Here is an 11,284-nt window from a genome sequence, read left to right on the forward strand (position 1 = left end):
AGCTACACCACGGTATTGAAAGCGTTAGAGTTGGCTTCTGGTGGTCAAGTCTTCAATCATTACATCAGAATGAATAAACTACGTTGTCAGAAACAATAATATATGACGTAATACCATGTTCTGAACACTAGATCAATGATGAAACATCTACAGCATGTGTGTGTGTGTGTGTGTGTGTGTGTGTGTGTGTGTGTGTGTGTGTGTGTGTGTGTGTGTGTGTGTGTGTGTGTGTGTGTGTGTGTGTGTGTGTGTGTGTGTGTGTGTGTGTGTGTGTGTGTGTGTGTGTGTGTGTGTGTGTGTGTGTGTGTGTGTGTGTGTGTGTGTGTGTGTGTGTGTGACTAATCTTCTATCCTTTTACACTAAGGTATATAAGGCGTCAGACAACAATGAAAATTACGATGTTATTTACCTTGACTTTAGCAAAGCGTTCGACAAAGTGCCACACCAGAGACTACTAAATATAATCAGAGCCCATGGCATAGGAGGAAAAGTGTTAGAATGAATTAGAGATTGGATTAGTAACAGAAAACAGCGGGTCACCATAAATGGAATAAAATCTAGGTGGGGCAATGTTACTAGCGGGGTCCCCCAGGGCTCGGTTTTGGGTCCCTTGTTGTTCATTATGTTTTTATACGACTTAGACGAAGGGTTAAATAGTGATGTTAGTAAGTTTGCGGACGACACTAAAATAGGACGCCTAATTAGGTCAGGAGACGACGCCCATATTCTGTAGGATGACCTTAATAAGCTGTTAACATGGTCGGTGAAATGGCAAATGAACTTCAATATCTCTAAGTGTAGCGTGTTAGAACGTCTAGGCGATAGGGCTACACAACCCCGAAAATAGATACAACTTAGATAACACGTTTTAGACAAATCTGTGGTGCGAGAGGGACTTGGGAGTTCTGGTGAGATCCGGACCTTAAAACCAGGAAGCAGTGTAATTAGCGCCAGAAATAAAGCCTAACAGCGGCATTAGGCTTCATTGCGTAGGACGGTAACGAATAGATTGTGCAGAGGTAATTATTAAAAATTCTATCTAGCGATAGTTAGACCCATCCTTGACTATGCGGTACAGTATTTTTTGGTCTCCGTCCTACCAGTAATGGGACGGTAAATTCACCCTAGAATCAGTACAGAGGAAGGAATGAACCAAAATTATACAAGGACTCCGGAAATTTGCCATTACGAAGAGAGGCTTAGGCAACCTTAACTTACACTTCTTCCTGGAAAGACGCAGGAGTGGCGGGGTGATCTAATAGAAGTGTTCGTGAGTGGATTTCATAAGGCCTTATAACAGAGGGTGTGGCAAACAAGGTCATCATAATTAAAAACAACAGGGCAGGACTCGCGCAGTAATTGGGTATAAACTGGACAAAATTTAGATTTTAAGAAGGAAATAGGCAAGAAGAATTGGATTTACTTAATGGGGTGGTCGATGAATGGAATAAACTTAGTAACCATGTAGTAAGCGCTGAAACTATCAGTTGTTTTAAAAAACGATTAGACAACTTTATGGATGGGGATGACAGGTGGTGATGGATACGGAGCTGCCTAGTGTAGGCCTTATGGTCTTTTGCAGTCTCCTTTATTTCTTCTTATGTTTTTATGTTTGTATGAGTGTGTGTGTGTATGTGTTCCTCCCAATCTCTACACATTTTCTTACTTATTCATATGTATGTGCTTACATTTATGACAATGAGATCCTATTTCCAAACCATAGGATAGATAGCAAAATAAAAATAAAATGAAATGAAGTAAAATTAGATAGATTAGAATAAACTAAGATAAATGTTATAATCATATATAAGAGAAATAAAATATGATAATATAAAATGAAATAAGGTAAGTGAACTAGAATAATATAATAAAAAACAAAATAAACAAAACACAACAAAATAAGATGAAATAAAATAAAATAAAATAAAACGAAATGAAATTGAAGAAAACAGACTAATATAAAATACTACGAAATAGAATAATACAAAGTCATAAAATAAATAAATAAATAAATAAATAAATAAATAAATAGATGAAATTAGATAACTTGTAAACACCAAAAGTTTGTGCCAAGAGTACCTGTTACAAAAATCCCTTAAAAAAAAAAAAAAAAAAAAAAAGTCAGCTACCAGACCGCCCCTTCTTCCTGAAAATAACTAACCTCAATCACGACCCCCTAATCACAAGCTGTTATTACGTGAACCGTCATGCACGAAGGCAATAATAACTTTCATTAAATGTCCATGGGGCCCGACGGTATTCGAACCACCTTCAATATGGTGTTTCATAGACGTGTGTTGTAGTTAAAAAAATTCTTTCCTTTATTTATTTGCATGTATCTTATATATTTATTTATTTATTTATTTATTTATTTATTTATTTATTTATTTATTTATTTATTTTATTTTATTTATTTTATTTATTTAGTATTTATCTTATTTTATATTATATTTATCTTCATTTTACATTATGTATTTATTTATTTATTTATCTATCTATTTATTTATTCATTTATTTATTTGTTTATTTATTTATTTATTTGTTTATTTCATTGTATATCTAGTTATTCTATTTTCTGTTTATTTATCTTTTATTTTTCTATTTATTTATATGTTTGCTCATTTATACATTTATTCATTTATTTGTTTATTTATTAGTTGTTTAATTACTCAACACTGATTCATTGATCTACCAGTTCATATATCTATTTATTTACATATATATTTATTTACTAATTTGTTGGTTAATCAGTCATTTACCTCTTTATTTATATACTTATTTATTTATTCATTTATTCATGTATTTGTTATTAATCTATTTATATATTTATTTGTTTATCTATCTCTTTACTTATTCATTTACTTATTTGTTTGTTATCTACTACTTCTAAACAGTTACAAATCGAAAACTAGAAATCTTTATTCTGAAGTGGCACCTGGCGATTTTTTTTTTTTTTTTTTTAAGTTTGACTAAAATTTATGTATTGGCAACATGGCATGAATTAGCGCTCTTCAACACGTTCTTTTTTCCATCTTCCTTTGCCTCGATATTGGCAGTTTGACCGTGCCAGCGTATTTAACATTGACTACAAGAGATCCAATCAAAGTTGACACCGCGACAGCAAATCAAATCTGCCGGATTGGAAGTAAGAAGACTGGAATGACGGGAAGAGACACTGGAAATGAGTGAGTGAGTGAGTGAGTGATTGAGTGAGTGAGTGAGTGTGTGAGTGAGGGAGTGTGCGACAGAGTGAGTGAACTGGAACTCAAAAACTGAATCAGAGTAAATCCCTTTGATACGGGAAAACAAGATTAAGTAGAAATCGAACACGTGGAACGGAGTTGGTGTGTTACGGACGTTTTGTGGGCCGACACGCACCGCACGTGGTCGGAGCTGGAGGTGAGAGAGAGAGAAGAATGGGGAGAAGATTGAATCGAGAGGAAAATATGAGGGAGTAGGACAGACAGGGGAAAGGGAGGAGACGGCGAGGGAAAATAGGGGAGAGAACGAAGCTGGGGAAAGGAAGAGACGGGTAGGGAAAATAGGGAAGGAACGAAGAGGGTAAAGGAGGAGAGGGGTAGGGAATATAGGGAAGGAATGAAGGTAATAAAGGAGCAGATGGGTATGGAGAATAGGGAGGGAAAGAAGGGGGTAAAGGAGGTAACGGGTAGGGAAAATAAGAGAGAGAATGGATGGGTTAAACGGGGTAACGGATAGGGAAAATAGGGAGGGAGTGAGGGGGGCTAAAGAAGATGGGTAGGGAAAATAGGGGAGAGAACGAAGGAGGAAATGAAGGAGAGGGGTAGGGAGAGAATGAAGAGAGGAATGGAGAAAAGGGAGGGGAGAATAGTGGAGAGAACGAAAAGGGTGATATATGGGGATGGTTAAGAAGGTAGGACGAGGGGAGAATGGAAAGGGTGAATGGGGAAGAGGAAGAAGGAGGAGGAAGTAACAGGAGATGAGAGAGGGGGAGGAAGAAAGGGAGGAGGGGGCGATAAAAGAGACATGAAGACAAACAGAATAAGAAAGTGAGGGAGCAAGAGGAGCAAGGGAAGGAAGAAAGTAAAGAAGAGGAGAAGGAAGAAGAGAAAGATGATGAAGAGGAACAAACGGAAGAGTTGGAGGAAGAGGAAGAGAAGATGGAATAGAAGCTATGAATGGAGGGAGTACAAAAGAAGAGATTTAGAAGACCTCATCGAGTGGCAACATAATCAATATAGATAACAGACAGCACCTGAATATAGAAACCGTGGTATATGCTAGAATATTATTACAACTGACCCTTTCACTAATGGTAGATGAGAGGTGTTGGCGGTGGCTGGCAGGTCATCACCGTGATCTTGTGATGATGTCAGGGTCTTTCAGGTTGAGGTGGGGGAGTTAAGATTTTGTGTAAGTGGTGGTGTTGGTGGTGGTGATGATGGTGATGGTAGTGGTGGTGGTGATGATGTTGGTGCGGTGGGGGTGATGGTGCTGGACTCTGATCGCGTGTGTAGTTGATCATTTGTGCAACTGCTTGCATCGATTCCTGTACTTGCGTGCGCGCGAGCACGACACACCAAACGTGATCTTTTCTCAGACGCAGAACGCAACACCAAACAAGAGCAACACCACACCATAACATAACACAGCACAACAACCCGAGCGTATACTGTCACAACACACACACACGCATATATATATATATAATATACATATATATATATATATATATATATATATATATATATATATATATATATATATATATATATATATATATATATGTTTCATCACTTACAAGTGGTCTAGAGTCGAATATCCGTTTCTAAAGCCAGCCTATTCTCACGGTTGGTTTCCATCTAAATTTTGACTTAGCTTATATACATATAGACTAAGCCAAGATTTATATATATGTATATATATATGTATATATATACATATATATATATGTATATATATATACGTATATATACATATATATATATATACATATATATGTATATATCTATACTTACGTATATATACATATATATATATATATACATATATATATATGTATATAATATATATATATAATACATGTTATAATATAAGGAAAGGTGGAGGGGGAAACCCGGCCTTTATCAGAATATCGAGTTTAGACCTGCCCGGTTTCGCTTGCAATAGCTTTTTCAGAAGAAGCTTTTGTAAGCGAAACCGGTCAGGAATAAACTCGATATTCAGATAAAGACCCGCGTTTCCCCCTTTCCCATAATTTGTCCCAATGTCTCTACATATATATATATATATGTATATATATATATATATATATACATACATACATACATACATGTATGTATATATATGCGTAAGTAGCCACTAGGAAAAGTAAACTAACGAAGCAGAGCGCTTTCGTATGATTACATCTTCAGTGCAGATACAAAGAAGGAATTATAAAATGAAGAAACAAGGTACAGAATATATGACTGAGTTAGACAGTGAAGAGGGCCCTCGGAGAAGGTAGTGGAAGAAGTACACTACCTCTCCGAGTACCCTCTTCACTATGTCTCACTCAGCCATATATTCTGTACCTTGTTTCTTCATTTTACAATTCCTTCTTTATATCTGCACTGAAGATGTAATTATACGAAAGCGCTCTGCTTCGTTAGTTTACTTTTCCTAGTGGTTACTTACGCACTTGTGATCACACGCTCCTAGTGTTTTTATTATATTTCTGACAGAGTCGGTGCTGATCAAGTCACACACTTTTGGAGATTTGAAAAGCGGTGGAAGCTCAAAGCAAAATTTTATGTATAAAATGGAAAACTTTTAAAATTGATCAATGTTCATTCGCACGCAGTTGGCGCAGATAAAAAGGAAAAGCAAGAAATTATTGCGAACTTAAAATCTCGGGTTGCTGAAAATGGTGGAAGAAACTAATGAAGGTGTCAACGAATGTATAGGAAATCTGACACAAGCATATCAAGGAATCATGGCCTCTTACGTCTTCTATGGAAATTTCTGTGAAGAAAAAGAAAATAGGTCAAAACATATCCTGCTAACCCTACTAACCTAGAAGAACTGGTTATTGACGGTGATTTTCAAACTCATGAATCATAAAATTTTCGTCTTAGTGACAATTGTGATACGTTATGCACAATTATTATATTAGGAAGGCAAAGAAATACAACTTTACTGAAGGACTCGAAATAATTCTTTGTTGATTGAACGTCCAGAATTACACCTCCCAGTTTTTCCAAGTGTTTGTCATTTTTTAGAAAATGGATAGTGTAGTTAATGAATAGAATAAACTTCCTGCACAGGTAGTGCAATGTAGTTCAGTACGAAGCTTTAAGAATCATATAGATAAACACCTAAGCAAGATGCTGTAATGATTATAATTCATTTTATATAATTTGTTTTTGTTTTGTTATCATTTGTCTGTTTGATTTTAATTTATCATTAGTTATATGTCAATTTATTATTATTTACTATTTACCTGTTTGTTTATTATTCAACTATACCTATGCATTTATTTATGTATTTTATTTGTTATTTACATTATTATAGTTTTTATTTATTATTTTATCATTATTGTGATTTTTTCGCATCCGACCTAGATATGGACCAAAAGGTCTCCTGTCGGCATGCTCCGCCTTTGTAATCCTTTGTAATATTCATCCACTCCTGTATGCCCTACTTGCAAGTAGATTACGGTCGACCTATGACCAATTATGCAGTATTGTCCTAGAAACTTAAATTGAATACCATGCTGAAGCATACTGTGATTTTGAGGTGGCAAATTTTAAAAGTATTCAGGAATATTTTCTGACTGCTGAAATTAGATACAAAGGGGCATCATACAGTTTTAATTATCACCCGGAAGTTATTCATTTATGGTGATGAAATTTTGTCAGTGTATTCACTGGTCTTCATGTGCATGATGGTACCAATTTTTTTTCTTAAGTTTGTTTATTTTTTTACAGGTGGCGCTTGATGTTCACTAACCTGCAAGTTGGAGAAGATTGAGGCTCTCAGCGTGATTAAGTTCCTGCATTTGAAAGGTTAGAGCGCCCTTCAAATCCATGGTGGAATGAGGGCTGTCTATGGTGATGATTCCCCGTCATATGACACTGTTGTAAGATGGAAAAGGAATTTCCAAACTGGACACATGTCCCTCACAGACGAGCCAAGAAATGGACGACCATCACTCAAGGACAGTGCGGCCACAGTGAAGAAAGTGGAGGATCTTATCCTGGATGACCGACGAGTAACCATCCACGTGATCATGCATGAGACTGGTCTTAGTTACGGCAGTGTGTGGAAAATTATTCACAACAAACTTTACATGTCTAAGGTGTCAGCACGCTGGGTTCCGCTCTTACTGACGCCTCTCCAAAGGCAAACACGGCGTGACCTGTCGAGGCAGATGCTGACTCTTTTGGAGCAGTATGAAGAGGATTTCTTTGGTCATCTGGTAACTATGGACGAAAGTTGGATCTTTCTGTATGATCCAGAGACCAAAGAGATGAGCAAGGAGTGGAAGCATACCACATCCCCTCCCCCCAAGAAGGCTAAGGTGCAGAAGTCCGCAGGGAAGGTCATGCTGTCGGCTTTTTGAGACTGTCGTGAAATCATCCTCACAGACTACCTTGCAAAGGTTCAGACCATCACTAGCGCATACTACTGCACACTTCTGAACAAGCTACGAGATGCTCTGAAGAAGAAACGCCACGGTATGCTCACCAAAGGAGTCCGCCTCCTTGTCGACAATGCACCAGCTCATTCATCTTAAGCTGCAGTTGTGGAGGTAAGGCGATGTGGTTATGAAATCTTGCCGTATCCGCCCTATTCTCCCGATCTCGCTCCAAGTGACTTTTTCTTATTCCCAGAGATGAAAAATTCACTGCAGGGTCGGCGAGTTGATGACACAGATGACGTCATTCAAGAGGTGGAACAGTGGTTTTCAACGCAATCTGAGGACTTCTACAACGATGGCCTCCGAAAGGTCAAGAAACGATGGGAGAAATGTGTGACTCTGGACGGTGACTATGTAGAGAAGTCTTGAAGATCACACATAAAAATGAAGTTTCAGATTCATTTACTTCATGGTCATAATCAATACTTTGTGATACCCCCTCGTGTGTATATACACATATATATACAGTATACATTATATATATATATATATGTATATATATGTATATATATACATATGTACATACACAAACATGCATATATATATATATATTCATATATATATATATATATGTATATATGTATATATATATATATATATATTGTGTTTATATATATGTATGTTTATATGTATATATATATATATATATATATATATATATATATATATATATATATTGACTATATTATGACAAATAAGCTTGAAGGTGAAAGAAGTAGACGAGGAGAAATGAGAGAATTTTACGCCTTAATGTTTCGACCCGCAGAATACGCAAATAAAAAAATAAGCTCTCCGAAGCGTCCCATAAGATGACCCGTCCGTGTATAAAACATCCAGTTACGTTTGAATTGTTAGCTTTGTGATCAAGACCCTGCGGTTCGAAATGTTAAGGCGTAAAATTCTCCCATGTCTACTTCTTTCACCTTCATAAGCTTATATATATATATAAGGATTTACACTCGTTCTCCGACCGGACCTAATATCTCTATCATCTTCGACAACTTTCTTCTCGCTCTCAACCTAGGTTAATACCCACGCAAATGCAACGCGAAACTTAGTCTTCCCACTATCCCCCTAGGATGAGACCCACATGAATACAACAAGAAATTTAATTTAACTTCTCTGCCTAGAAAGATCAAGGAAAGTTCTCAATTGCTCTTGTTAGCTACTTTGGTGGTTTTCGTTCCCGGTGGTGATAAAATCAATAAAATGATTATTATTATGAAATAAAAAAAAAAGTTCAGTTTTTGAGCAATAGGAATAGAAACTTTTAATCTATGATAAAACCTATGCTTGAGTCTTTACATTTCGTATATATTAAAAATGTATTGGAAATGATGATAACAGTCTAGCTAGATTACTTAGATAATGCTTTCAGACTTCCGAGCCCAAATAATTTATAAAACCAATACTGATAAGGCTTACTTGTAATTGCTTCCAAAGTCATATTGTCAGGTTGCACTGTAATACACACACACACATAATCACACACACACACACACAAACACACACACACACACACACACACACACACACACACACACACACACACACACACACACACACACACACACACACACACACACATACACACACACATACAGATTCACTAACACAACACATACAGATACACACACACACACACACACACACACACACACACACACACACACACACACACACACGCGCGCGCGCGCGCAAGCACACACACACACACACACACACACACACACACACACACACACACACACACACACACACACACACACACACACACACACACACACACACACACACACACACACACACACACACACACACACGGTTGGCGCGGTTGATAGAGTCTTCGTCTGCCACTACGGCTGTCCGGGTTCGTATCCTGCCCAGTGCTGAAATAATTACAGTATCGCTGCGCTTCGAGTCGTTACTCCAAACCTCGTGGGCGGGGAGTTGGGGGTGTGTGTGCGTGTAAGGTGACAGCATTACCCATAGATCGGTCATACGAGCTCTGAGCTCTCTTCCGGGAGGGAAATAGCTGTCGATCAAGAGTCTAACCCGTGATCCAAAGACCAAGGTGAAAGGAGAATCACACACACACACACACACACACACACACACACACACACACACACACACACACACACACACACACACACACACACACACACACACACACACACACACACACACACACACACACACACACACACACACACACACACACACACACACACACACACACACACACACACACACACACACACACACACAATGACCCTCACTTTTTTATAATTCTCAGACTATTTGGTCCTTGCCTTATAAATCTATGTTGATTTGTTTAGATTTTCTTCTTACCTGATATGCCATCGTAAGTCCACCAGTTCTCCCAGTCCCATGACACAGTCTCCGTTTCTGAAAAAATGAAGATGGAAACATATAAGTAATGGTAATAGAATCTTAAATCATCACAAGTTACGGGAGAATGCATGAGGATGGTGAGATATCTTTGTAATGAATATATCAAAAGGTCAGATCTTATTTCAACCTTTTTTCCTGTGTACCACGACTCCGAATATTATTTTTAGCTGACACTAGATGATTTTATTTAGCTGTCATTGCTCTCTCCTCTACTCCCTCCCATCGACTTAGAAAAAATATAATAATAGTAATATATTTTTTTAAGTACGAGGCTGGAGAAAAGGAGTCATAAAAAAAAAAAAAAAAAAAAAACAGTAGTACCAACTCCCAACACCCCGCAAGATAGCATGGACCCTACCTTGGTAGACATACCAAAAAATCTTATTTTGCATCTTAGTCATCGCATTCGTTTGCACGTTCACCAATGTGAGATTTAAGGTTCTGAAGTGATTAATATTTTCGGTGAAGTTGGAACGAGTGCTAATGAACTGTAAACATGGGAAAATGCCCTACTGCAAATGGTGCTAAAAAGTTAATTTCCTATTAATTCTTTACTGATTTAATTCATTTGTAGTATTAAATATCTTATATGCTCAATATGGACATTATCATTATCAATCGCCATTGACATTAACATTGTCAGCAAATTGACGAGATAAACACCATATGAGGACGGAGCCTTTATTTGTACGACGTTTCGCTTATTACAGCTTTTTCAAGTACAAGTTGAGATACAAATGCTTGAGATTAAATAAGGGGAAAGGAGGGAACGGGAGAGAAAAGGGGGGGAAGGAAGAGGAGGAGGAGGAGGAGGCTGAGGGGGTATTGGACACTGGGAAAGGATGAGAAGGCTGGCCCAAACGTCCGTGGGCGAAATGTCCACAAAGGGTGGTTTAGATATTTAATATTTTGCTGGCCATGGGTATTAGGGGAAAAATGTGAGGCGAGATGTTAAACATGCCCCTGTTTTGTTCAATAGTGTTCGTTCCTTGAATGATTGCTGCTTCTAAACACTTCCTGCGGATTTTGTCTGGTTCCCGTATCAGCAGCTCTGCATTCTTCCAGTCCATAAGATGGTTTTCCTTGTTTCTATGTGTCACACATGCATTGGTGGTGACATCATGCCTGACGTCGTAACGGTGTTCACGTATTCGTGTATTCAGGTCGCGTGACGTTTCTCCGATGTAAACTATATCACATCCTGAA

General features: G+C 37.7%; 1 protein-coding gene across 1 annotated transcript in view; it reads right to left on the bottom strand.

Moving 5' to 3' along the window:
* The window catches only part of LOC143025659 (carbonic anhydrase-related protein 10-like), a 388,655-nt gene extending 378,176 nt beyond the window's left edge, over positions 1-10,479 (bottom strand). The window contains exons 1-2 of the mRNA XM_076185658.1: positions 10,437-10,479; positions 10,016-10,072 (exon numbers count right to left, since the gene is read on the bottom strand). Coding sequence (XP_076041773.1) covers positions 10,016-10,072; positions 10,437-10,479 — 100 coding nt within the window. The remainder of the gene's footprint in view (positions 1-10,015; positions 10,073-10,436) is intronic.
* Between the last annotated feature and the right edge of the window lie 805 nt (positions 10,480-11,284).

Source organism: Oratosquilla oratoria, chromosome 5 (genome assembly GCF_046742065.1).
Source record: "Oratosquilla oratoria isolate Oo_2021 chromosome 5, ASM4674206v1, whole genome shotgun sequence".
NCBI lineage: Eukaryota > Metazoa > Arthropoda > Malacostraca > Stomatopoda > Squillidae > Oratosquilla > Oratosquilla oratoria.